This window comes from Doryrhamphus excisus, linkage group LG3 (genome assembly GCF_037039965.1).
Source record: "Doryrhamphus excisus strain RoL-2023G ecotype Guam linkage group LG3, RoL_Dexc_Guam_v1.1, whole genome shotgun sequence".
NCBI classification, from domain to species: Eukaryota; Metazoa; Chordata; class Actinopteri; order Syngnathiformes; family Syngnathidae; genus Doryrhamphus; species Doryrhamphus excisus.
Genome location: NC_136359.1, coordinates 26,024,340 through 26,051,172, shown reverse-complemented (window position 1 = coordinate 26,051,172; position 26,833 = coordinate 26,024,340). Strand labels below are relative to the sequence as shown.

The following is a 26,833-nucleotide window of genomic DNA, read 5'->3' as shown; positions in this document are numbered from 1 at the left end:
CCTAACCTAACCCTAACCCTAACCCTAACCCTAACCCTAACCCTAACCCTAACCCTAACCCTAACCCTAACCCTAACCCTAACCCTAACCCTAACCCTAACCCTAACCCTAAACCCTAACCCTAACCCTAACCCTAACCCTAACCCTAACCCTAACCCTAACCCTAACCCTAACCCTAACCCTAACCCTAACCCTAACCCTAACCCTAACCCTAACCCTAACCCTAACCCTAACCCTAACCCTAACCCTAACCCTAACCCTAACCCTAACCCTAACCCTAACCCTAACCCTAACCCTAACCCTAACCCTAACCCTAACCCTAACCCTAACCCTAACCCTAACCCTAACCCTAACCCTAACCCTAACCTAACCCTAACCCTAACCCTAACCCTAACCCTAACCCTAACCCTAACCCTAACCCTAACCCTAACCCTAACCCTAACCCTAACCCTAACCCTAACCCTAACCTAACCCTAACCCTAACCCTAACCCTAACCCTAACCCTAACCCTAACCCTAACCCTAACCCTAACCCTAACCCTAACCCTAACCCTAACCCTAACCCTAACCCTAACCCTAACCCTAACCCTAACCCTAACCCTAACCCTAACCCTAACCCTAACCCTAACCCTAACCCTAACCCTAACCCTAACCCTAACCCTAACCCTAACCCTAACCCTAACCCTAACCCTAACCCTAACCCTAACCCTAACCCTAACCCTAACCCTAACCCTAACCCTAACCCTAACCCTAACCCTAACCCTAACCCTAACCCTAACCCTAACCCTAACCCTAACCCTAACCCTAACCCTAACCCTAACCCTAACCCTAACCCTAACCCTAACCCTAACCCTAACCCTAACCCTAACCCTAACCCTAACCCTAACCCTAACCCTAACCCTAACCCTAACCCTAACCCTAACCCTAACCCTAACCCTAACCCTAACCCTAACCCTAACCCTAACCCTAACCCTAACCCTAACCCTAACCCTAACCCTAACCCTAACCCTAACCCTAACCCTAACCCTAACCCTAACCCTAACCCTAACCCTAACCCTAACCCTAACCCTAACCCTAACCCTAACCCTAACCCTAACCCTAACCCTAACCCTAACCCTAACCCTAACCCTAACCCTAACCCTAACCCTAACCCTAACCCTAACCCTAACCCTAACCCTAACCCTAACCCTAACCCTAACCCTAACCCTAACCCTAACCCTAGCCCTAGCCCTAGCCCTAACCCTAACCCTAACCCTAACCCTAACCCTAACCCTAGCCCTAGCCCTAGCCCTAACCCTAACCCTAACCCTAACCCTAACCCTAACCCTAACCCTAACCCTAACCCTAACCCTAACCCTAACCCTAACCCTAACCCTAACCCTAACCCTAGCCCTAGCCCTAGCCCTAGCCCTAGCCCTAGCCCTAGCCCTAGCCCTAGCCCTAACCCTAACCCTAACCCTAACCCTAACCCTAACCCTAACCCTAACCCTAACCCTAACCCTAACCCTAACCCTAACCCTAACCCTAACCCTAACCCTAACCCTAACCCTAACCCTAACCCTAACCCTAACCCTAACCCTAACCCTAACCCTAACCCTAACCCTAACCCTAACCCTAACCCTAACCCTAACCCTAACCCTAACCCTAACCCTAACCCTAACCCTAACCCTAACCCTAACCCTAACCCTAACCCTAACCCTAACCCTAACCCTAACCCTAACCCTAACCCTAACCCTAGCCCTAGCCCTAGCCCTAGCCCTAGCCCTAGCCCTAGCCCTAGCCCTAGCCCTAACCCTAACCCTAACCCTAACCCTAACCCTAACCCTAACCCTAACCCTAACCCTAACCCTAACCCTAACCCTAACCCTAACCCTAACCCTAACCCTAACCCTAACCCTAACCCTAACCCTAACCCTAACCCTAACCCTAACCCTAACCCTAACCCTAACCCTAACCCTAACCCTAACCCTAACCCTAACCCTAACCCTAACCCTAACCCTAACCCTAACCCTAACCCTAACCCTAACCCTAACCCTAACCCTAACCCTAACCCTAACCCTAACCCTAACCCTAACCCTAACCCTAACCCTAACCCTAACCCTAACCCTAACCCTAACCCTAACCCTAACCCTAACCCTAACCCTAACCCTAACCCTAACCCTAACCCTAACCCTAACCCTAACCCTAACCCTAACCCTAACCCTAACCCTAACCCTAACCCTAACCCTAACCCTAACCCTAACCCTAACCCTAACCCTAACCCTAACCCTAACCCTAACCCTAACCCTAACCCTAACCCTAACCCTAACCCTAACCCTAACCCTAACCCTAACCCTAACCCTAACCCTAACCCTAACCCTAACCCTAACCCTAACCCTAACCCTAACCCTAACCCTAACCCTAACCCTAACCCTAACCCTAACCCTAACCCTAACCCTAGCCCTAGCCCTAGCCCTAGCCCTAGCCCTAGCCCTATCCCTATCCCTAGCCCTAACCCTAACCCTAACCCTAACCCTAACCCTAACCCTAACCCTAACCCTAACCCTAACCCTAACCCTAACCCTAACCCTAACCCTAACCCTAACCCTAGCCCTAGCCCTAGCCCTAGCCCTAGCCCTAGCCCTAGCCCTAGCCCTAGCCCTAGCCCTAGCCCTAGCCCTAGCCCTAGCCCTAGCCCTAGCCCTAGCCCTAACCCTAACCCTAACCCTAACCCTAACCCTAACCCTAACCCTAACCCTAACCCTAACCCTAACCCTAACCCTAACCCTAACCCTAACCCTAACCCTAACCCTAACCCTAACCCTAACCCTAACCCTAACCCTAACCCTAACCCTAACCCTAACCCTAACCCTAACCCTAACCCTAACCCTAACCCTAACCCTAACCCTAACCCTAACCCTAACCCTAACCCTAACCCTAACCCTAACCCTAACCCTAACCCTAACCCTAACCCTAACCCTAACCCTAACCCTAACCCTAACCCTAACCCTAACCCTAACCCTAACCCTAACCCTAACCCTAACCCTAACCCTAACCCTAACCCTAACCCTAACCCTAACCCTAACCCTAACCCTAACCCTAACCCTAACCCTAACCCTAACCCTAACCCTAACCCTAACCCTAACCCTAACCCTAACCCTAACCCTAACCCTAACCCTAACCCTAACCCTAACCCTAACCCTAACCCTAACCCTAACCCTAACCCTAACCCTAACCCTAACCCTAACCCTAACCCTAACCCTAACCCTAACCCTAACCCTAACCCTAACCCTAACCCTAACCCTAACCCTAACCCTAACCCTAACCCTAACCCTAACCCTAACCCTAACCCTAACCCTAACCCTAACCCTAACCCTAACCCTAACCCTAACCCTAACCCTAACCCTAACCCTAGCCCTAGCCCTAGCCCTAACCCTAACCCTAACCCTAACCCTAACCCTAACCCTAACCCTAACCCTAACCCTAACCCTAACCCTAACCCTAACCCTAACCCTAACCCTAACCCTAACCCTAACCCTAACCCTAACCCTAACCCTAACCCTAACCCTAACCCTAACCCTAACCCTAACCCTAACCCTAACCCTAACCCTAACCCTAACCCTAACCCTAACCCTAACCCTAACCCTAACCCTAACCCTAACCCTAACCCTAACCCTAACCCTAACCCTAACCCTAACCCTAACCCTAACCCTAACCCTAACCCTAACCCTAACCCTAACCCTAACCCTAACCCTAACCCTAACCCTAACCCTAACCCTAACCCTAACCCTAACCCTAACCCTAACCCTAACCCTAACCCTAACCCTAACCCTAACCCTAACCCTAACCCTAACCCTAACCCTAACCCTAACCCTAACCCTAACCCTAACCCTAACCCTAACCCTAACCCTAACCCTAACCCTAACCCTAACCCTAACCCTAACCCTAACCCTAACCCTAACCCTAGCCCTAACCCTAACCCTAACCCTAACCCTAACCCTAACCCTAACCCTAACCCTAACCCTAACCCTAACCCTAACCCTAACCCTAACCCTAACCCTAGCCCTAACCCTAACCCTAGCCCTAGCCCTAGCCCTAGCCCTAGCCCTAGCCCTAGCCCTAGCCCTAGCCCTAGCCCTAGCCCTAACCCTAACCCTAACCCTAACCCTAACCCTAACCCTAACCCTAACCCTAACCCTAACCCTAACCCTAACCCTAACCCTAACCCTAACCCTAACCCTAACCCTAACCCTAACCCTAACCCTAACCCTAACCCTAACCCTAACCCTAACCCTAACCCTAACCCTAACCCTAACCCTAACCCTACCCTAACCCTAACCCTAACCCTAACCCTAACCCTAACCCTAACCCTAACCCTAACCCTAACCCTAACCCTAACCCTAACCCTAACCCTAACCCTAACCCTACCCTAACCCTAACCCTAACCCTAACCCTAACCCTAACCCTAACCCTAACCCTAACCCTAACCCTAACCCTAACCCTAACCCTAACCCTAACCCTAACCCTAACCCTAGCCCTAACCCTAGACAACATAAATATAATATTAAAAACAACAGAGGAAATACTTTTTTTGTAGTAAAACACTTTTTGAAACATGGGGAGGAGGCAGTTAGGGTGGCTGGATTACAGAGTTGTTCGGTTTGGACAGATGCAGAAAGGAAAAGAGCGGAGAGACAGTGGATAGATAAATTAAGTACCAGGACCCCAGGTGGGCTTAATAATAGTTATTTCAATGATTATTAGTGGATTTAATATATAGGTTTCCCATTTCCAGCCCTAACCCTAACCCTGGCCCTGACCCTAGCCCTAACCCTAACCCTAACCCTAACCCTAACCCTAACCCTAACCCTAGCCCTAGCCCTAGCCCTAGCCCTAACCCTAACCCTAACCCTAACCCTAACCCATTAATAAAAAAATAAATATATAAATAAATAAATATTTGAATAAATTACGTAATTAATAAATAAATAAATAAATATCGAAGCATACATATTTAAAATGATGTGTAGATAGGTGTTTGTGTGTATGGGAGGAGTGTGGGGCAGTAAAACAACAGGGAGAGAGATTGGAAAGTTTCTATGCTGCTGCTTTCTTTTTACTTTCACTTTTGTTTTGGTTGACAGCAGAAGCCTATATAAGGGAGAAGCAGAGGAAGAGTTGGTCACTCTTGAGTTGACTGTGGAAGGAGAAGGACCTTTGTTTTTGACTGGTGTGCTACGCCTGAGGAAGATCATAATCGATCGAAACGTTGCGACATAGCACACCAACTTTTTAAGTCGAATTTGGACATTTTATTTTGTTAAAACTTGTTGTTTGTTGTTGATTGTTTTTTGGTTTGTGCGACATAGCACATCAACTTTCTAGGTCTAGTTTAGACATTTTATTTTGTTAAAACTTGTTGTTTGTTGTTTATTGTTTGTTGTTGTTCTTTTCTCTTCAAAAATAACTAAAAAATCCACAAAAAATTACAAAATAAAAAAAGAAAAAAATATATACATCTGATCATTATGTACCCCACGGATGGGGAATGGACTGTGGTGCGCTACGGTAGGGGGCGCTCTCGTGGCGACCAAAGTTCTAGGGAACGTCCCCAAATGAGGAACAGGGCGGGGACTCGTTGGGTCCCTGCTTCCAGGGACCGGGAAGGAGGTCTGGCCCGGGGGAAGGACCGTGCGTTTCCCTCCTCCTCCTCAGCCAGAGGGGGAGGAGCTTACTCAAAGCCTAACCCTAGCCCTAGCCCTAGCCCTAGCCCTAGCCCTAGCCCTAGCCCTAACCCTAACCCTAACCCTAGCCCTAGCCCTAGCCCTAGCCCTAGCCCTAGCCCTAGCCCTAGCCCTAGCCCTAGCCCTAGCCCTAGCCCTAGCCCTAACCCTAGCCCTAGCCCTAGCCCTAGCCCTAGCCCTAACCCTAACCCTAACCCTAACCCTAACCCTAACCCTAACCCTAACCCTAACCCTAGTCGAATTTGGACATTTTATTTTGTTAAAACTTGTTGTTTGTTGTTGATTGTTTTTTGGTTTGTGCGACATAGCACATCAACTTTCTAGGTCTAGTTTAGACATTTTATTTTGTTAAAACTTGTTGTTTGTTGTTTATTGTTTGTTGTTTGTTGTTTGTTGTTGTTCTTTTCTCTTCAAAAATAACTAAAAAATCCACAAAAAATTACAAAATAAAAAAAGAAAAAAATATATACATCTGATCATTATGTACCCCACGGATGGGGAATGGACTGTGGTGCGCTACGGTAGGGGGCGCTCTCGTGGCGACCAAAGTTCTAGGGAACGTCCCCAAATGAGGAACAGGGCGGGGGCTCGTTGGGTCCCTGCTTCCAGGGACCGGGAAGGAGGTCTGGCCCGGGGGAAGGACCGTGCGTTTCCCTCCTCCTCCTCAGCCAGAGGGGGAGGAGCTTACTCAAAGCCTAACCCTAACCCTAACCCTAGCCCTAGCCCTAACCCTAACCCTAACCCTAACCCTAACCCTAACCCTAGCCCTAGCCCTAACCCTAACCCTAACCCAACCTTAACCCTAACCCTAACCCAACCTTAACCCTAACCCTAGCCCTAACCCTAACCCTAGCCCTAGCCCTAGCCCTAGCCCTAGCCCTAGCCCTAGCCCTAGCCCTAGCCCTAACCCTAACCCTAGCCCTAGCCCTAGCCCTAGCCCTAGCCCTAGCCCTAACCCTAACCCTAACCCTAACCCTAACCCCAGCCCTAATCCTAACCCTACCCCAGCCCTAATCCTAACCCAACCTTAACCTTAACCTTAACCCTAACCCTAACCCTAACCCTAACCCTAACCCTAACCCTAACCCTAACCCTAACCCTAGCCCTAGCCCTAGCCCTAGCCCTAGCCCTAGCCCTAGCCCTAGCCCTAGCCCTAGCCCTAGCCCTAACCCTAACCCTAACCCTAACCCTAAATGAATGCATGAATAATCAGATAACTCAGGATTGTGCAGTGCTGTGCTAACCCTAACCCTAACCCTAACCCTAACCCTAACCCTAACCCCTAACCCTAACCCTAACCCTAACCCACCATGCCCACCTAATCCTAATCCTAACCCTAGCCCTAGCCCTAGCCCTAGCCCTAGCCCTAGCCCTAGCCCTAGCCCTAGCCCTAGCCCTCCTCCTCCTCCTCAGCCAGAGGGGGAGGAGCTTACTCAAACCCTAACCCTAACCCTAACCCTAGCCAGAGGGGGAGGAGCTTACTCAAAGCCTAACCCTAACCCTAGCCCTAATCCATATATTAAAAGAAAAAAGTTAGTTTTCCGATAATAATAAATAACCCCTAACCCCTAACCCCTAACCCCTAACCTTAATCCTATGCCTCCATCTGGTGGCCACTTTAACTTACTGCTAGTCTACTTGGGAAATTCTGCTATTTAGTGGTCACCTAAAATTACTGCAACTTAACCTGGCAAATTCTGCCATCTAGTGGTCACTTAAAATTACTGCAACTTTTCCGGGGAAATTCCCCCATCTAGTGGTCACTTAAATTTTACTGCAACTCAACCTGGGAATTTCCGCCATCTGGTGGTCACTTAAAATTACTGCGACTATACTTGGGAATTTCCGCCATCTAGTGGTCTCTTAAAATTAATGCAACAATACTTGGGAATTTCCACCATCTAGTGGTCACTTAAAATTACTGCAACTTTGCCTGGGAAATTCCGCCATCTAGCGGGCACTTAAAATTACTGCAACTTTGCCGGGGAAATTCCCCCATCTAGTGGTCACTTAAAATTACTGCAACTTAACCTGGGAATTTCCGCCATCTGGTGGTCACTTAAAATTACTGCAACTATACTTGGGAATTTCTGCCATCTACTGGTCTCTTAAAATTACTGCAACTTTGCCTGGGAAATTCCGCCATCTAGTGGTCACTTAAAATTACTGCACCTTTACTTATGAATTTCCGTTATCTAGTGGTGTCTTTTAGGTACTGCTATTCTTCTTGGGAAATTCCGCTATATAGTGGTCACTTGCATGCATTTAAAATACTATAAATACTATTATTGAGTAAATAAAGATAGACACAAATGGATTTAAAGGTCCAAAAAGTACACAAGTGGAGTGATTGTAACCCGGAAATACTGAAAAACATTCCTTATACAAAGTGTGACATTATTTGTAAGTACTTACAGGACTAAATTCTTGCGAAATAATACTTCCATTGTTGTCAACAGATGCTCCACTCGTATAGTGTTACAGTTGGTTTCGCTTTAAGATTTTACAAAAAGTACAAGTGGTGATTAAGAAGAGAGTAGTTGTCAGAGCTGGGAAAACATGTAGGCCAATTATAATGACCTCCATGTGGCCAGCTAACATTGTACTGTAACAGCCAGAGCAACCTTTACAGCCAAAGCATTAGTCATGGCACTCGTGTATGAATTGCATATCTTTTGTCATCTATTCATTTATCCTGTGTTATTGTGCTAAATGTATGAAGGCCATCATGTCATTTACTTGAACAAGTCTTCCTACCTGTGAAGAACGCCGACGCCATGTTGTTGATGGTCTACCAACACGATTACATGAGTCCTTCCCCGGGGGCCGACAGACTGCTGATGGACGCAAAAGGTTGAAGCTCCAGAAAATGCCGTCTTGTGCGTGCAATAGGTGAAACTGTCCACTGGAGAACCCATGGCATCAGATGACGCTCCCATTTGGAGCTCATGTTGAGATGGATGCAGAGGGTTCCCACGGGCTGTTAAGCGACAAGCGGCTTTTCATCTGTAACAGAAGTTGTAAGATTAGCTGCTATTCCTTTGCTGTAATGAAATACTCAGTTTTATAAAATTCATTCATGCATTGAATAATAATAATAATAATAATAATAATAATGGGCGGCACGGCGTGCTAGTGGTTAGCGCGCAGACGTCACAGCTAGGGGACCAGGGTTCAATTCCCACCCTTGGCCATCTCTGTGTGGAGTTTGCATGTTCTCCCAGTGCACGCGTGGGTTTTCTCCGGGTACTCCGGTTTCCTCCCACATTCCAAAAACATGCTAGGTTAATTGGTGACTCCAAATTGTCCATACGTATGACTGTGAGTGTGAATGGTTGTTTGTCTATATGTGCCCTGTGATTGGCTGGCGACCAGTCCAGGGTGTACCCCGCCCAGGGCTCGACAATAACGATGTACCGATGGCCCGGGGCAAGTTAAAACAAAATTCGGGCAAGTAAATCCAATCATTAATATTCCCGTCGGGCAAGTGCACTTTAGCATGCCGTACTGCCAAGAGTTTTTTTAAAGCGGTTCTTGTTGGGTGTTGGTAAAACACGGACTTTGTAATTCCGGTGGTCATTTGCAAACCAATCCTTGCAAATCTTGAAATGGACCAATCAGAATCGTTTATTTAGACCGCGGTCCGTAATCCACAATCCGCGTTTTACCCACACCCGTTCTTGTTCGCGATCAACCAATCAGCGATCGTTTTACTAGGAAAACATCTATCATGGCGTCCCTGCCAACATCGTCTAATTCTTCAACAACTTCTGAAGGAAAACAGCAAAAAGTGATGAACCAGTGCCTCCTAAACCTAAAAGTATTTTATTAGCAGCAGCAAATCAAAGGATGGCACAGGTGAGTGAATCACATTGCTGTGACAATTTGAAGTGGTCACAATGAAACACCACCGATTAGATCCAATACCAAGTGCTGATTTTGCACAAGCTACAAAATCTAGCGGTTCAAAATCTGTATTTTTCTCACCTTTGTTTCACAAATTATTGTTTGACCATTGAGCATTTTTTCTGGATTAAAAACACTTTACTAGTACACAAATGTGTCAAATGTTTCATTGTGGTGCACAACTTCTAAATATCACTGCTTACTACGACTACAATGTGTAAGGTAGCATGGCTTGCCATGTTAACATACATCTCCACAATTTTTCAGACATTCTTCCAAATACAATGCATCAGTACTATTATCTGATGAATTATCAGCATATATTGATATATAATATCATTATGGCAGTCTTTTCATTTTACATGGGACAAGTTCGGGCAAGTAGTTCTCACCTTAAGGATTCCCTATGGGCAAGTCATTTTTTTTTTAACGTAGAGCCCTGCCGCCTCTCGCCCGAAGACAGCTGGGATAGGCTCCAGCCTAGGAAAAAGCGGTAGAAAATGAATGAATGAATGAATAATAATAATAATACATTTTATTTGTATAGCGCTTTTCTAAATACTCAGACACTTTACAGAAGAATGGAGTAGAATAAAGTAAGTAAACAGAATAGAAGACACACCAAAATACAACATTCATTGGTTAATACACAGTTAAAACATGAGTAAAAGCGGGGCGGGGCACAGCAGTCAGATATAAAAAAGTTAGACATTAAAAACAGATTTAAAGAGGTGGGTTTTGAGTTGTTTTTTGAAGGTGGGAAGGTCAGGGCAAGCACGGAGTGAATGGGGCAAAGAGTTCCAGAGGGTGGGGGCAGCGATGGAGAAGGCTCTGTCTCCCCAGGTTCGGAGCTTGGTTATTGTAATGATGCGGTGTACAGAAGTAAGTTTTTTAGTCGCCATTAAAATAGACCGAATAAGGGAGAAGCGTTATGAGTGTGCTTTCTCTTCCGTTGTCACAATGATGCTCAAAGATAAAATCAGCGGCTTACACTCACCTAACAGATGCCTCGCCTCTGAGGGCAACAAGTTCCGACACAAACTTAACACGCCATGCACGCGACGTAACCAGGACATCAAGGGATTTTCACGTCAAACGAAACAATTCCAAATAAACCACTTTTAGCTTCAGTTGTCATTGACTATGACGAGGGTAGAGAAACATACTTTCAAAAAGTCGGAGTACATTTGGCCCAAAGTCGTTCGCATTATGTTATGGGTTGTAAATGAACCGGTTGAAACAATTGCTTCCGTCATTTCGAGCATTCTGCGCGCCAATTATGTCCACAAAATGGCGACCTCGACTTCAGCTCGTCAACTTCGACATCGTTTATATACTGTATATTGTCCTATTGTCGGAGCGAAACGCCACTATTCGTGCTTCAACGTGACTTAAACCTTTTACACTGACCTTGTAGCATTGCTTGTGCGGCGTCTGAGTCAGATGGCAACTCCGGTGTTCTCCGTCAGGGTGTTGGAACGCCAACTCGATACCAAATTAAATCGTCTCCAATGAAAACAATGCTGTTGGAAGACAACCCGTTTACTTCAGCACTTCTTCACGGCTGTGGCGGTGTTAATTGTCAGTATTTTCAGCCCCAAACAGTGGTAAGGGGCAGCTTGACTTCGGCAGAGAAAGAAACACCGTTGCCGGTAACAGGTGTTGTGCCGAGTTTTGCATGCCCGCCGGAATATGCATCCACCTCGCGGGAGCGCGCACGCTCAGTTAAAACGCTGTGACGCTGCGGGTTTTTTTCGCCACAGGACTTCAGATTAACGAAGCTATTATACTTTCTGTCTGCTTTATCAGTTACTATGAGTAAAGCACAAAAGTATATGAAAATTGGATTGGGTTAGACATTTACAATGTAATTGTGGCGCTTTGTAACACATTTCTTCCGCCATTTAGGTATTTCTGCATGACAAATGACAAATATGACCAAACCAACCAAACCACAAGGAAGAGTTGTTAACAGACAGTGAACAGGACACCAAAATACTATAGCCAACTGAAAATAACTGCTCAATGACAGATCTGTCTTTTATGGGTATTTATTCTGCACAAGGGATGACAGTTGAAACAGACAGTCGAGCATCTGCTGCAAGTATCCCCCTCCCCCCCCACCCGAAGGAGAAGACAGAAGGGACTTTACCAGGTGATAGAATATATCCCAGGTTAATCAGAACCTGTTGACATGAAAACACCATTGGAGAAATGGGTTTTGGAGACAGAGGGGCTCAAGCCACAAGCAAATAGTCATAACACAGCATAGGTTGTTCTACGAGGAAATCAGTCTGACCTTGATGAGTACATTAGCAGAAATACTCTATTTCTTCAAATCAACTGACCCAATGCTCAAATATAAGACTTCCAAAATCACCAGACCAAGTAGAATAACATACTGTGCCACCTTAATCTTAACAATATTTAATATACCTATATCTTCCTGTGTTCACAATGTACAACCATCATTATAACAAACGACTGATGGAGGCTACAAGGACTGTCCAAAGACTACGTTCAAAGTCAACGGCTTCAAGAAGGATCTAGAACAGGGGTGTCACACTCATGCCACGGAGGGTCCGAGACACTACCGGTTTAACCCTCCTTTGGTTTGAGGGAAGGAGCTGCTAAAAAATCACCTGCGTGAAAGACTGCTTGCAAAGAAAACCTGTAATGTCTCGGCCCTCCACGGTATGAGTTTGACACACCTGATCTAGAAGAACAAAAATGGGAGCGTATGTACAGTGGCAAATATGTATATATATATATATACACATATATACACATATATATATATTCTTTTATCGCCACCCACGCTGGTGACGTCATTAGCCGAGCAGGACTGAACCATTTGTTGAGGGGTGTTGAATGCTGCTTATTTGACGTTTTTATTGTTTGGAAAAAAGAAACACAAATATACTTAGTTTCTATTTTACATTTAAAATTGAAATGAAATGTTGATAACTTATTATAATTTATCAAACTGGATTCCGTTTTCATTCTTGCATAACAACCACCCTCCACCCCCAAACTGACTTGCATTACAGACAGTCTGTCGTCATAGCAAACCAATGTAGTCCGACTGTGGCGGTGAAAGCTTGCTGCGATTAAGATGTGTGAGCAGGCGGTAGAGTATTTTCACAGTCTGAGTCACATAAAGAATAAGGATGCTGCCGAAGTTAGATGGTCTCACGCAGTGAACAGCAGGAGCTCACTGGCCAAGGCACTCAACGGTAGGCCGTCTTTATAATCTCCTCTTTTTAGTAGATTAGTCACTGATAGTTTAACTAACATATTGTGGCGTCGCTGGGGGCACTTCCTTGTTCCCGGCGTGCTTTGCGGCGCTGCCGATGTGGATGGGTCGTCGGTGTGTAGGTTTGAGCTTCATATTCGTTCGTCCTTGTTTTGTTCAACCGGTGGGAGTACTTTTGTTTGTCTGTTGCGTTTTTATGTGATGTTGTTGGCATATCCATTTGTAACACGATGACTTTAGCTGCTAGCTCCTAACCCTACATTATAATCTATTACTATTATAATGAAGTAGTATTAACCTTACCATGGATGGGTGAAGGGCCAGATCATGAATGATGTTATGTTCATGAAAGGCACGTTAATGCCTTGGATTATGGATCCCAATAAGCACTTCACCTTTCAATAACAATGACAAACAGTGAAAATTCAGGTTTTGAAATGCAAACTTTCATACATAAATGGTGTATTATTGTTATGTATATATTTTCATACATAAAAGTGGCTAAATGAATAAAATGCAAACATAAGGCATTCAGAAGACACATTGGACACTAGGTGTCAGTGGTATTACTGTAATGGTCAGTGGGACACACAAGCACCAGACACTATGAATACTGTGAATATAGGTGTGCTACTTTATTTCATGTATTTCAGTCTATACTTAGAGCTATTTTGAACCAATTAACCATGATAAACGAGGATCACTGTCATTGAAATGTGAAATCATTCCATCATCAATGTGATTGGAAACATGAAATGGGTGCTTCTTACCATTTCTGTCCCAACTTAAGTCTTGACCAGTGAACCAGTAATAGTTTACAAGAATGTTAATAGACTTCTACACTGAGTAAAGAAATAACGTTTCCTCCTAGGTCCCACCCATATGATTGAAGCTGACATAATCATGAGGGGTCATGACCCTAAAGAGCCAATCATGGCCCACCCCCCTGACACTGACAGTGACATCACACTGAAGGAGTGGCTTAAAGCGGTCCGGCTTCATCCAAAGGGTGTCAAACTGGACTTCAAGAGGTGAGGTGTACCTGTTGTTGTAAAGCAAAGTGAGCTTGTGAGCGATGCAAACATTTCAACGTGTTCTGCATTCAGCCTGGAGGCGCTGTCTCTCTCCACCGCTCTGTTGCAGGAGGGGCTGTCTCAGATCCCTTGTCCGGTGTGGATCAATGCTGATGTCCTCCCAGGGCCTGGAGGCGAAAAGACCCCATTGGAGCCTCAAGCTTTCCTGGCTGTTGTGAGGACTCTTCCCAGTAACACTGTGCTCTCTCTTGGCTGGACCACCAACTGGGCTGCTGGGATTGATAATCCAGGTGATGAGCAAGTTTTTCATTTCTGTTGATCTCCTTCTAGACTAGGGGTTTAGCATCAAAAGAGCAACTTTGCCTCCTCTTCCAGTAAAAAAAAGTAGTCTCGAGGTGCAAAACATTATACAGCTTAAGAACTTACAGAAACGTTAATCTTTTTAAATGTTTTAGTAGTTCCCCAAAGAAAGGGAAGGCTGCTAATTCCGATACCAATCATCCAGGACTGAAATTGGCTCGATACGATCCCCTTAATTTAGACAAAAACATATTGTATACTTTTTGATGACACCATATTTCACTTGTGTAGCTGGTTGTATGTTAAAAGCAGACATTTTAAAAATACAAATCACCATTTATCAACTCGTATAAAGTTCCCCAGCTATAGGTACAACGCCGGAAGTCCTTCTGAGCTCTTGGGAGTGTGACCAGCCACAGCGGAGTGGGCGTGCCTGGAGGCGGGCTGTGGGTAGACTACATTAAAACAGACCGTTTTTGCGAGAAGCACGAAACCCAAAGAAATGGAAAGCTTTCTGTGCTGGTTATTGTGTGTATATATATATGTATATATATATATATACATATGTATATAGTAATCCAATATATAGTATGTATGTATTGTATGTAGTTTATAGGAGTCCACAACTCAATACAAAGGACAGGAAAATGAGCATAATAGGTCCGTATGAATAAATATGTTACTAAATGGACAGAGCCATGATCCCTATAAAGGTTGTTTTATATTAATGCCAGCACCTACAGCACACGTGTCAAACTCAGGCTTGGGTTAGGGCCAAATTCGTCCCACCAAACTGAAAATAGATTTGGAGTTGGCCTCCCTCGCGGACCTTATCAAACAAAGTGCTTATGGTGATATGAGTAAACGTGGAAACAATATTGTATGTAGCATGAAATGAGGATGCCAGATTTAGACCAAAAGTCAAAGTAATTTAGCTGAACATTACTTAAAATGACTACCTAATTACTACAACCTGTCTGCACAGAATAACAGTTAAAAAAAAACACAAGACGATAAAAAGTGATCATTCTAACCACAAGAAAGCACAATGGGGAATGCGTAATCTGCCCATTCCACAGATTTCATTTTTAATAGACGTGTCTGCACCTAGGGCGGCACAGCGGTCTAGTGGTTAGCGCACAGACCTCACAGCTAGGAGACCAGGGTTCAATCCCCACCCTCGGCCATCTCTGTGTGGAGTTTGCATGTTCTCCCCGTGCACGCGTGGGTTTTCTCCGGGTACTCCGGTTTCCTCCCACAGGTTAATTGTGAAGGGTTGTTTGTCTATATGTGCCCTGTGATTGGCTGGCGACCAGTCCAGGGTGTACACAGGGTGAAGACAGCTGGGATAGGCTCCAGCACCTTGTGAGGAAAAAGCGGTAGAAAATGCACCTACTTCACCAAAACAAATTGCTAGTATGTGTTTTGATCATACCTGCCAATAAACAATGTCTGATTCTGATATGCAAACTTTTCCTCATCATCTCGGGAAATGTGATGCTTTTGTGTTGATATAAAATGCTGTAGCTTTTGTCGGACAGTGAGAGAATGATGAAGCACCGGTCGACCAACAATCACTTTATTGAAACCAACGACAAAGGCAAAACCACGATAGTCGTGTATCGGAAAGTAGAAATTTCAAGCAGGAATGAAGGGACACAAAAAATACACATTCCCCCCTTTCTGAAGACCCACAACCTAAAGTAGCTTGGAGTTTTGGAGTTTGACACCACGGACCTACAGTAAGGCTTTATTGAAGTTGGTAAAGGTTCATTCATGCAGCTGGCGAGGAGCATTGACTCATTCTGTGACTGCTGTGCTGTTGTTGTTTGTGTATAGAAAATATTAGCGTTGACGTCCTTTCCAGGTTATAGTTGGGACATGATGCATGAGATGGAGGACATATGCGGTGGCCTTCAAAATCTGGTCACATTCCCAGTGCGTGCGGCTCTTCTGGCCAAGTCCTTTCCTCAGCTTTCATGGTTGCTGCAACAGTCCAACAGGTTCACACACAGACTTCCTATTTTTGTTTTTTTTGATGATTAGCCAAGACCTTCGTTTCTGTTCATGGACGTGTATTAGGATTGCTACATGACCAGCACCATCTTTTGGCAAAAGTGATTTAAAAGAACAGATTTAACAAGTTATCTATGTAATGGAACCTTGGTTAGCGTCAAGAATCCACTCCAGAAGGTCCGACTCTAATCAAAACACACCTAACCAAATCCATTTTTTCATAATAAATATTGTAAGTCCAATGAATCTGTCCCGGAAAGCCAAAAATGATAACACAAAACAATTTGTAAAGTTTTACAATGATAGTTTCACATGCAGAAAATGCCTATAAATGATGAATTAAAGGAATGAACATTTCAGGTTACTTTTTACCTTTATTTAAGATGTGATTGTTGCCAAAGACACCGCCTTCCTGTTTTGCTATGACTTCAGTACATGGTATATACATTCATACACGGAAACAGGAAGCGTATTAGGGAGCTCTGAGGCATGTTCAATATTGAACCTCCAATCTCTGCTTTTCCTTTGATCATGGCTGCAAAATCAGCCAAAATGGAGCAAGTGGTAGCATTTTCATTAAGAATAAACCTTATTGAATTCAATAAATAAATCTTAGCGAAACATCTCGCTGCCACATCCTGTTGGCACCAATTGAATGATGTTAAAAGTAACCTTAAACGGTAAATTTATTTTTAATGTTTATTGCTTTTATTCCTAACAAGGTGTGCATTTGAGTAGTTTTTCTATCTAAAACTATCATTTTACATCGACAAAACACGTGTTCACATTTTGTAGGTTTTTTGCATACCTGTGTTAGTTAGCAAAGAACTAAACAGTTAACTGTTAATGACCTTGTATGCTATACTACTGTGGTAGTATACAGATACATGGAGTATGTACCTCTGTAAATGAAAGTGTTTCTTGGTTGCATTTGCAGGTACTCTCTAACAGTGTGGACAGGCCAGAATGATGAGTTCACAATACAGGACCTTCTTCCTTATAGAACCCAGATGGATGTCAGCAGAATCTGCTATGACCTACCAGAGAGTATAAGGACAGAGCTCACAAACGCTTGACAAGATCGTATCTGGACTTCATGATGTCATTTAAAAAGGACGGTTTCAAAAATTGATTTATTTGGCAGAGTAAAGAGTTCATCTAGTCTGTTTGGAAGTTTTACTGTATATTATACAATATTTATATGCTTTATCATGACTGCACACTCTTGCATAAGTGTAACGTATGTGTGATGATGGTGCTCATATTTTTGTAATAAAAGAATAATCAATCTGTATTGACGTGTCACACTTGCATTAGACATTCTGTTGACATCACGGTTAGTGCATCTTCTAACTGCTGACTGTGTCCACTTGCTATAGTATAGTATGTATAGTATAGCATACAGTATGTATAGTATTGTGGATGAGTGACAGTAAAATGCACCTCGTATTCGTAGATAATCCCAGAGCAACAATGATTTTATGCCTTTAATGATGCTTGTGGGTGGGATACTGGGACTGAGCCCTCCATCCCCAGTGAGTGGATGTAGAGACATACACGGCTGCCCCTTGACAACCAACCATCTCTTTTTGAGTTTCAAAGCCAAGTATCATTTCTTAATTAAATTTCCTTTTTGGACTTAATTATTTTTTTCCTTACAGGTTACATGTGAAACCCTCTGACTGGGTTTCACAGGTACGTGTACAGGTACACAAGCACACGCCCGCTAGTGTCTAAATATTGGAGCAGGGTTAGGGTTAGACTATTTAAGGTTGTCATGAGCTGGAACCTATCCCAGCGAAGTTTAGGTAATTGGCAGACTAGTCCCGGGACCAGTCAATCAAGCTTGGCACACATAGAAATAGACACTTTACACACAGAAAAAACTACTTTTTCAAAACCCTTGTTCTACATATTTTATATTACAGAAACAGTACAATAAAATATTTCATTTACAGTATAGTATGTTACATTATTATATTAGTAATAATTATTAGTACTCATTATTACATTACATTATAGTATTAGTTAGCATAATTGGTTAGCATAATTATCAGCTTCATGGATTTGACAAGATGCTGTTGAGACAGCATGATGCCATAAGTTGGCCACAATAAAGGGCCACTCCAACATGTGCAGTTCAATTGTATGGGGGTATTCTGAGGGAGTTTGAAAATATGCAGTGACCACCCTTTGCCTCAAGTACTTGCTGTATACGCCAATCCAGGGCATCGCACATATGCTTGCTATGGTCAAAACCTGTTTGTTGTCCATAACATGCGTACGCGCCTGGCCATTCTTACCATTCCTACTTCAGTGCCACCATGGACCACTCCATCCGCAGCAGAGGTGCATTTTACTGTATTTGGAATGCACCGTTGTTGTGTCACTCACCCGCAAGCATCGCCTCATGTTGCGGGATGATGATGCACCGCCCCATGTTGGAGGGGTTTCTACACAACTCCTGGAAGCTGAAAATTCCAGTACTTGCATTGCCAGCATACTTCCTGATATGTAAACATTGAACATGTCTAGGATGCTCTGGATCCGTGTAAACTATTGGAGGCAAATGGTGGTCACTCCACATACTGGCTGGTTTTGGATTGATCCAGATGATTTTGTAGTGTAGAGGTTTTTAGTTTGGAGTTGTTGTGCAGTGACGTTATAGTGATGATTTTAAGAGGTGGCCCAGGTACCAAATACATTGTGTTGAGTTGCTATTGGCAACCAGAATCAAATTCTGATTTGCCTTGAGTCGGGCCTTGTGATGTGAGAAACACATTTAGATGTAGAAGCTATGCCAAAGCGCAGTGAATTGTGCGTGTTGTCCTTCACAGAGAGGGTACATGTGGTTTCTCCGTTTAAAAAGATAGTGTTCCTACTTTTGTTCAAAGTTAGCCAGCTGCTTGATCTGCTCACTCTGCATGGAGTGGCGCCTCCACAGAGTGGTATGAGACTTTAGGTCCCTCGGGAAAATAGGTTTAAAACCACCTTTCACTGGTTTGCTGCTTCCAGTCCATGGGCACAAGGAGACGGAGCTGACACCGATATCTGGAATAGGAGCATGGAGGTTGAGAGGGGGGAGATAACCTGGCCGAGTGGAGGCAATGTGATCCTGCAGGAGCGCCCCGGAGCCTCTTCGTTCCAGACCAACAAGCCCTCTTCGCTGCATAGAACAATCCAGAGACTCTCTGGAACCTGACAGCGTGGAGGACCTGCTGTTGGCCATCTTGGGCCTTGCTGGTCCTTTTGAGCTTCTGTCTTTGCTCCCAAACTGAGACAACTGAGAATCGGAACTGTAATGGTCAGCACCAATGTTACGTCGAAGAATAACATTTTGCAGACTAGAGACATTGAAGTGTCCAAGACCGTCATATGCACTTTCATTGGCAGAAGTGGCTTCATTGGAAAACTTGTTTTCCTGGTGCAAGTTAGGGTGCGAAGCGGAATGCTGCGCGCTTGCGGCGCTGTCGTATGACATCTTTCGAGCGAAGCGTCGTGCACTTTGCCCTCTTTTGTCATTCCCTGACAGCGGGGCATCTTTCCCGCCCGCACTTTGGGGCTGACTGTGGATGTTGAGGCCTCTGAAGGACAGCTCCTCCTCAGGTGCTGTTTCTGCCTGCTCTTCCGTCAGCAAGGAGCTCTGGCTCTTCTGGAGCAGCATGGGTGGACTTTTAGACCATTGCTCTGAGTGGAATGGCTGAAGACTGAGGCGCTTATCCATATTAGGAACACGTATTGGAAAACCTGGCTGACATTCACCTCGGCCGGGACACTGTGTACTTCTCAGAGGCTGGGGAGAGCCCTGTGGAGAAATTCGGCGCTGGATGTTGTACGCAGAAGAGCAGGTCGGAGGGCAGGGCAAACGGTCCTCGAGGTCAGGTTGTGGAGGAACATTTAAGTACTGCTTTGTGGTCTGATGGCCGGATGGCAGCTTGTTGGTGGTGATAATGATGACCTCCTTGCCCTTGGCTTTACAGGCATCCAGGAGGATCTTGAGGATGTCCCTGTTGCCCGCATTAATGGCGTAAACTACCACCGACAAGCCCGCCGTGTCCTCCACGGTTGGATCAGCACCGTTGCTCAAAAGGAGGGACACGATTTCACTTCCTGCCTCTGCGAGGCAAGCGTGCATCAAGGCAGTTTTCCCACTCTTGTCTTGGATGTTTGGGTCGGCGCCATTTTCCAGGAGATACCTGTCGTATATCGTATATTGCAAGCAATATTTTCACACCAACTCAAACTGTACAGTCAGTACGTTTACGTGCATTAACACAGGAAAAAAAACAGAAATACGGTCCTTCCTGGCAATATCCATCCATTTTATATGCCGCTTGGCCTTGACGGGGGCATGCTGGAGCGTATACCAGCTGACTTGGGGCGAAAGGCGGGGTACACCCTGGAATCATCCCCCGCCAATCGCAACCTTGCAATATTGTGATACAGCGATATGTACAATTTTTCTGGGATGAAACATCCATCCTTATTACATGACCCTACCTACAGCCATGGATGCAGAGTGTAAATGGTTCTACTCCCATTCCATGTGGAAGTGGTAAGTTTGTATCTTCTTACATTGCCCTTCTTCCACAATCTAAGTTTAGAAGAAATACATTTGATTATTTGTTACAACAAAACTTCACAGTCATAGCATTGTTATGGTTTGCGTGTATTGACACAAGAATGTCAGGACCGCAACCTTTGTAATAACAGGAGTGTAAAGGTGGCTATAGGGGTGTTATTCTATGTCTAAAGGGCTCTAATCATGTTAAAAACTATATTCTAAAAGGTTTAGGAAAAAAATCCATTTATTAACAATGAATGCTGCCTTGTTGAGTCTGTAACCAATTCACTTAAATAAGCGAGGGATGATTGTAGTGCGGTGCCTCCATTTTTCAATGTTTACATCAAATTCCTCCGTTGACCAAATTGGTATGCTCAGTGGTTCCCAAAGTGGGGTGTGCGTACCCCCAGGGGTCCGTCAATTGCCATAGGGGGTACGTGAATAAAAAGGAAACACAAGCGCCCAACACTCAAAATTACGAGGCCGCCCGAACGCCTCAAAGTGCGAGGAGAGCCCAGCAGGAAGAAGACAATGACAAGTTGTTCTTTGCTCTGTGTGCAGCATATCAACAAATAAGTAAGTCTGAATGATGACTAGTGGTTCTTTGTAGCCTTCAGTCCAATTGATAATACGATGACATTTTCTGAAAGTGGGACAAATGCATCACAGCAAAGATAAGCAAGTAGCGCTGTTTGCCATGTGGGTGCTAATGAAATGCTATGTTAGCTTGAAAAAGCAAGGCATCCCAGCATCAAAATGCTCTAAGAGTAAGCATGCAACATCCAGCCTGAGCATCAACACTCTTGCTGTTTTTGACTAATTAATTCATGAATGGGTTTTGTGGTTGGCTACGGCCTATTAATATTGGTAAAATATTGAAAGACAAGTCATATGTAGTCTTCTGGTCACTAGGCGTCAGTAATGTTACATTGATGAGACATACAGTGGTTTTTAAATATTAGTCAACTGAAAACAAAATGCACTTTTGTGTTTTTATCACAGGATAAAAATCTTCCAGGTCCTGAAACAGCAAAACAGCCCCAGACCGTCACACTACCACCACCATATTTGACCTTGGATGTTGATGATGTTCTTTTTCTGAAATGTAATGGGACACTCGCCTTTTGTCTCTTGAGTATTTTCCCAAAAGTCTTGGGATCATCAAGATGTTTTCCGGCACATACAGGCTGTTTTTGCCCAGTGTCTTTTTTTTATTATGGTGGAGCCGTGAACACTTGACCTTAGCTGACCTCACTTTTTCACACGGGGCCATGGAGGTTTGATTTATTTATTTTTTTTATCCCTTAAAACATTTAATTTAAAAACTGCATTTTGTGTTCAGTTGTGTGCTCATTGACAAATTGTATATATATATATATATATATATATATACACACACACACATATACATATACACACACACACACACACACACACACACACTAAAAATAGTATATTATAAATTTTAATGATAAGCTGAAACTGAAGCGGAACAAACATGCACAAAAAAAAGCACGGGGGCTAAAACTTTTTCACACCACTGGAGATCAGCCATGGCATGTCATTCTGTGTGGAAGTGGTACATTTTAGGCTACTTACTTGTCCTTCCCCACTCCATTTGAAACCCTTTCTTACAAATTGGAGGCTTACTTGTTGGCTTGGTAGAATTCAATGTTTAAAGTGGCGGCCATGTTTTCCCTGCAGTGGTCCCTTAGCTTACCCATTACAGTCGAACAATCTGTTCTCAAACAAGAATAATGGCGTGGAAAGGTGGTGTTATTTCATGTCTATGTGGTTCTAAAAATGGTAAAGATTGGATTCGGACAGCTTTTTTGTGGGTGGCCTAATGGTTAGCATGTTTGCCACATGGTCAGGAGAGTTTGTGGAGTTTGCCATGTTCTCCTTCTGTGTGGGCTTTTCTGGATACTCTCCCATTCCAAAAACATGCTAGGTTAATTGGAGACTCCAAATTGCCCAAAGGTAAGAATGTGGGTGGGAATGGTTGTTTGTCTACATGTGCTCTGTGATTGGCTGGCCACCAGTCCAGGGTGGACCGGCCTCTCGCCCCAAGACAGCATACCCGCAACATAGAAGATGGATGGAGGTTTTCTGTGCTCTTAACTGTGAAAATATTCCATTCTTTAATATTGAATCCTACTTGCCAGGAATTCACTTATCACTGGAATCAGTTAACTGCAATAAATGAGGGACGACTGCAAACAAGTAATGGTGGACAAGTGTAAGCAGCAGCCCTAGGAAAACAGATACCATACCACTGATGAAGGTGTGAACTTCAATGTGACTTTTGTTGACTTGACCTTCAGACCAAAGTGGGAGGCTACACTTTAGCACACATTTCAACCGTGATCTGAATCTGATGGAACACAATCAAAAAGCTGCTTTCAACCAAATTCATGGTTTAGTTTGGTGCGTGTAAACGTACTGCGCGGCGTTAGTTGTACTTTAGTGGTACTTACTGAACCATCTTGTGTTTGGGAACACTTTGCGCGTCTGAGTGGCGTGTCTTGCAAGCCACCATGAGCGGAGTCTCGCCGTATTCATTGCTCTCGTTGATGTAAGCCCCTCCTTCCAGCAGCAGCCGAGTCAGACGAAGACGACTCAGAGAGATTGCCTTCAGCAGAGAATTGCCATCTGTTCGCACCTCTGTTGCCTCTTCCATCGTATCGCTCCTTCAGATCCAAAGTCAGGGTCCTGGATGGGGGCTCGTTGCAGCACACGCCAACAGGTGTACATGGCACCGTGTCTGCAAAAAAATGAATGGCGAGCTGCCATTTAGCACACACTGGAACATTGTCCTTTCGCACTGCACTGAGATAAAAGCCAAACAATCAGGAATTCATTTGATTGTCTTGAATAAAGGCTGCTTTGTTACCTTAATAACAAGTTTGGAAACATGAAGTCAAGGAAAATCGAACTATTGTAGCGTACATATACCCCAGTTAGGAGAGTTCCGTTTTCCTTTTAATAAGAATGACTGAAAATTACATTTCAACCTTTAACCTTCCACACGCATCCAATCTTAGATTCTTTAGATAAATCGATAAATAGATCGATCGATTGACAGAGTGATATTGGATTTGCGATGCTTAAAGAATTTTGGGGGCACTTAGAATTGATGTGTTTATATATTACTAATGTTTTTTTGAGAGAGATATGAGCATTTGACGGTGAATCCTGGTGTTGTGCTGAATCATCCGGGTTTATTTTGATAAAAGAAAGGGTGTTGAGAAAGTCTGGTCCACTTTAGGTGAGTAAGTGAGGCAAAGCAATTGAGAAGGATCTTTGCATTTTGTGAGGGCGACGATTTATATGACAGCTAGTTTTGAAGCATGAATGAGTAGAGAAGTGAGCTAAGGTGATGTGCTCCACTTTTTGACCCCATAACTGTTGCCTAGCTGTAGAAACAGAATGCGTTAATTAACAAGAGTGATGGTGGCGCACACCAAAGGTAAGGACCATTGTTGGGTTTCCAAAGTCCCTGTACTTGACCAATATTAGATCCAAACAGCAAACTACAGTTGTCCCATTTTATCACAGTTAATTGGCTCCAGACCTGACTGTGACTCGATGTCAGCCATGGCATGTTGGCTCGGCTCTGCTGGCTCATTGGCCTGTCTTCATGCAGCGTGAAAGGTAAGGTCATCTACGGTCATGTCTCGTGGCAACACTGAAGCCCAGTGACTAGAATACTACATACAACTTGTTTTTCCATGTTTTTTGGACTAATAGGCCATAATCAGCCATGAAACAGTGATAATTTTTAAGAACTGATAGTGAGGGAGCAATATTCGAACCGTGATATAACGAGATGACTACCGCTATTTCTAAATACACATAGAAGATCTTGGTTAAGCTCTAAGATAAAGTGTCCTATAGAGTACGTTTGGTAGGACTGAGGGAGCCATGTTAGCAGCTTTTCTGTTCAGCGTGACATTAAAGCTCCGTTATGTGCCTCTTTGAAGGGCCTGCACACACAGAATAGTTAATAGTAGCAGGAGGTAGCAGTTAAATGTCATTCCTCAACGTACAACCTCACCAGAGCAACCAGGAAGGGTCTTTGAAGCAGCCTTCAAATCCTAAAGCGGATACCATAAGGAAAACCTTGGAAAAAGTCAGACTTTATATTTAGCTTTTCATAAGTTTGTAGGTTGTGATTGACGGCAAACGGGACCATAGAAACAGAAACGTCTGAACAAATGGAATTAAAACCTTGACTCTTATTGTACCACATTGTTATCATTTTCCTATGTATTTTTAAACTGGCAAGGAGTACATTTGGAGTACAGGAAGTGAACAAATTTAGAGCAATTGATGGACAAGACGCTTTGTTTCCTCCTCCTCCTTTTGAAAGCGAATCGTACGCATGTTCCAAATCAACAAAACCATCAGCAAAGAGGAAATAACCTTTGCCACCTGAAACGATAACTTGAGTGATGATGATAAACATGATGGGGACTTACCATAAAGGCTGTCATCCTTGAAAGTGACAGGTGCACGTTCCTTTTCACGTCTCAGGTAGTTTTCTCAGAAGGGACTCGGGAGAATCCAGCAGCAGAGGTTGGAGCAGAGGAGCGACTGGTGATAGGAGGCGGTGAGGACTATATATGACAGCAGCAGCAACAGGACAGCCAATGACAGCACATCCCATTGTAAGTATTGACATTGGTCCTTGGTAAGCATTTGCGCAGATATGACTCATTTCTCTCCACTTTCAGCTATTCATGAGGATTGTGAGCTACGACACAAAAGGCGCCTCATACATCACAGCAAAGTTCAAGGCTGGAGACTGCACGTCATCTACAATGCGGCGTCTTAAGAAATCAGTGACAGAAGTCGTCAAAGAATGAAGAGTATGATCTGTAAAAGTCATCAATCTGTGTGAGTTCTTGCAATGAAAAGCGTCATTTCATAATATTTGGACATTTGTGCAGCCGCTGCTATCTGAAGAGTGGACATGTTGCGGTGTTTGTCCCCAAGTGACTGTCTCCCCATCTGAACAACAGAAGGAACTACACCGCTGATGATGTCAGGCCAGACTGTTGGCAATGCCACCCGAACCAGGACAATATCTAATGTCTAATATTATTACTGTATCAAGTATTCAAAGTGTGTGCTTTGAATTCAAGGCTCACCCCTTCTTCCTTCTTTAGCATCATCTCCTCACAGAGCGGCAGTGTCAAGTTAGCCAAGTAAGGAGGAAGGGTTGTCCAGCACGCCGATGTTGCTCTCAGCCAGGAACTGAGGGATGCTCAGGGCATCATGAGCAGGTTGTCATGGTGAAGCAGCCACCAGCTGTCCAGACACAACTCTCACCTCTTCTTGTGCACTCAATCAAGCTAACGCCACAGCATGTGGATGCACATGCTTGCAGAGTGAAATGAGCAGAAATTGAGCAGCTTGGAGATAAAGGGTTCATTTCAAACCTCGACACTACAAGGCCGCAGGGCACAGTTCACAATCACTATTCATCCAACAACGGGACAAAAAGCTCATATTTGGAAATGAAGCACGTCTGACATCACCAGAGATGTCGATTTCTCCTCTTGAGTCAGCAATTACGGGTGCAACTTGTTTTTTTTGCTCTGCTCAACCAGAAGGGCTGATTATTCATTTACTGATCATCAGTGATCAATTTTGCACAGTATTTTACAAACGAATGGAGCTCGGCTGACTTTTCACAAAATCCCCAAACTGCTGGAAGTGTGTTATGTTTATGCGTTGAGAATATCTTTACGGTTAAGACGAACTGGAAGCAAGAAAAATGGGCCTTCCATCATTTAATATCAGCTGGCGTCTGAGAACTCCCTGACTGCACTCACCATTACTGGGTTTCCAAAGTCCCTGTACTTGGTCAATATTATACGTGGAGCAGAAATTGTGTATTTTGCAAACAGCAAACTACAGCTGTCCCTCCTTTATTAACCCTCCTTGGTTCCAGACCTGACTGTGATAAGTGAATTTCTGTGAAGTAGGAGTCGATGTTGTTCATGATTTCATTCACATGATGTATATTT

At 44.3% G+C, this 26,833-nt stretch overlaps 2 protein-coding genes across 2 annotated transcripts; one reads left to right on the top strand and one right to left on the bottom strand.

Annotated features, from left to right (window-relative positions):
* Positions 1 to 12,688: 12,688 nt before the first annotated feature.
* Positions 12,689 to 17,531, top strand: fam151b (family with sequence similarity 151 member B). Its single transcript, XM_058071393.2, has 5 exons — positions 12,689 to 12,864; positions 13,756 to 13,915; positions 13,991 to 14,208; positions 16,086 to 16,221; positions 17,172 to 17,531. Exons 1-5 carry the CDS (start codon positions 12,744 to 12,746, stop codon positions 17,308 to 17,310), a joined length of 774 nt encoding a protein of 257 aa, XP_057927376.2. The 5' UTR covers positions 12,689 to 12,743; the 3' UTR covers positions 17,311 to 17,531.
* ankrd34bb (ankyrin repeat domain 34Bb) lies at positions 15,789 to 26,705 on the bottom strand. The gene is made up of 3 exons (XM_058071392.2): positions 25,280 to 26,705; positions 23,276 to 23,562; positions 15,789 to 20,430 (listed from the first exon to the last, which is right to left on the bottom strand). Exons 2-3 carry the CDS (start codon positions 23,476 to 23,478, stop codon positions 19,113 to 19,115), a joined length of 1,521 nt encoding a protein of 506 aa, XP_057927375.2. The 5' UTR covers positions 23,479 to 23,562; positions 25,280 to 26,705; the 3' UTR covers positions 15,789 to 19,112.
* Positions 26,706 to 26,833: the final 128 nt, after the last annotated feature.

Excerpts from the sequence above, each read along its gene's own strand:
- fam151b (XM_058071393.2), top strand. The coding sequence starts at position 12,744 with ATGTGTGAGCAGGCGGTAGAGTATTTTCACAGTCTGAGTCACATAAAG. Across the intron at positions 12,865-13,755 it reads ACTGGCCAAGGCACTCAACG|GTCCCACCCATATGATTGAA; the intron begins GTAGGCCGTCTT and ends GTTTCCTCCTAG. Across the intron at positions 13,916-13,990 it reads GTCAAACTGGACTTCAAGAG|CCTGGAGGCGCTGTCTCTCT; the intron begins GTGAGGTGTACC and ends TTCTGCATTCAG.
- ankrd34bb (XM_058071392.2), bottom strand. The coding sequence starts at position 23,478 with ATGGAAGAGGCAACAGAGGTGCGAACAGATGGCAATTCTCTGCTGAAG. Across the intron at positions 20,431-23,275 it reads CCCAAACACAAGATGGTTCA|GTATCTCCTGGAAAATGGCG; the intron begins GTAAGTACCACT and ends GATATACGACAG.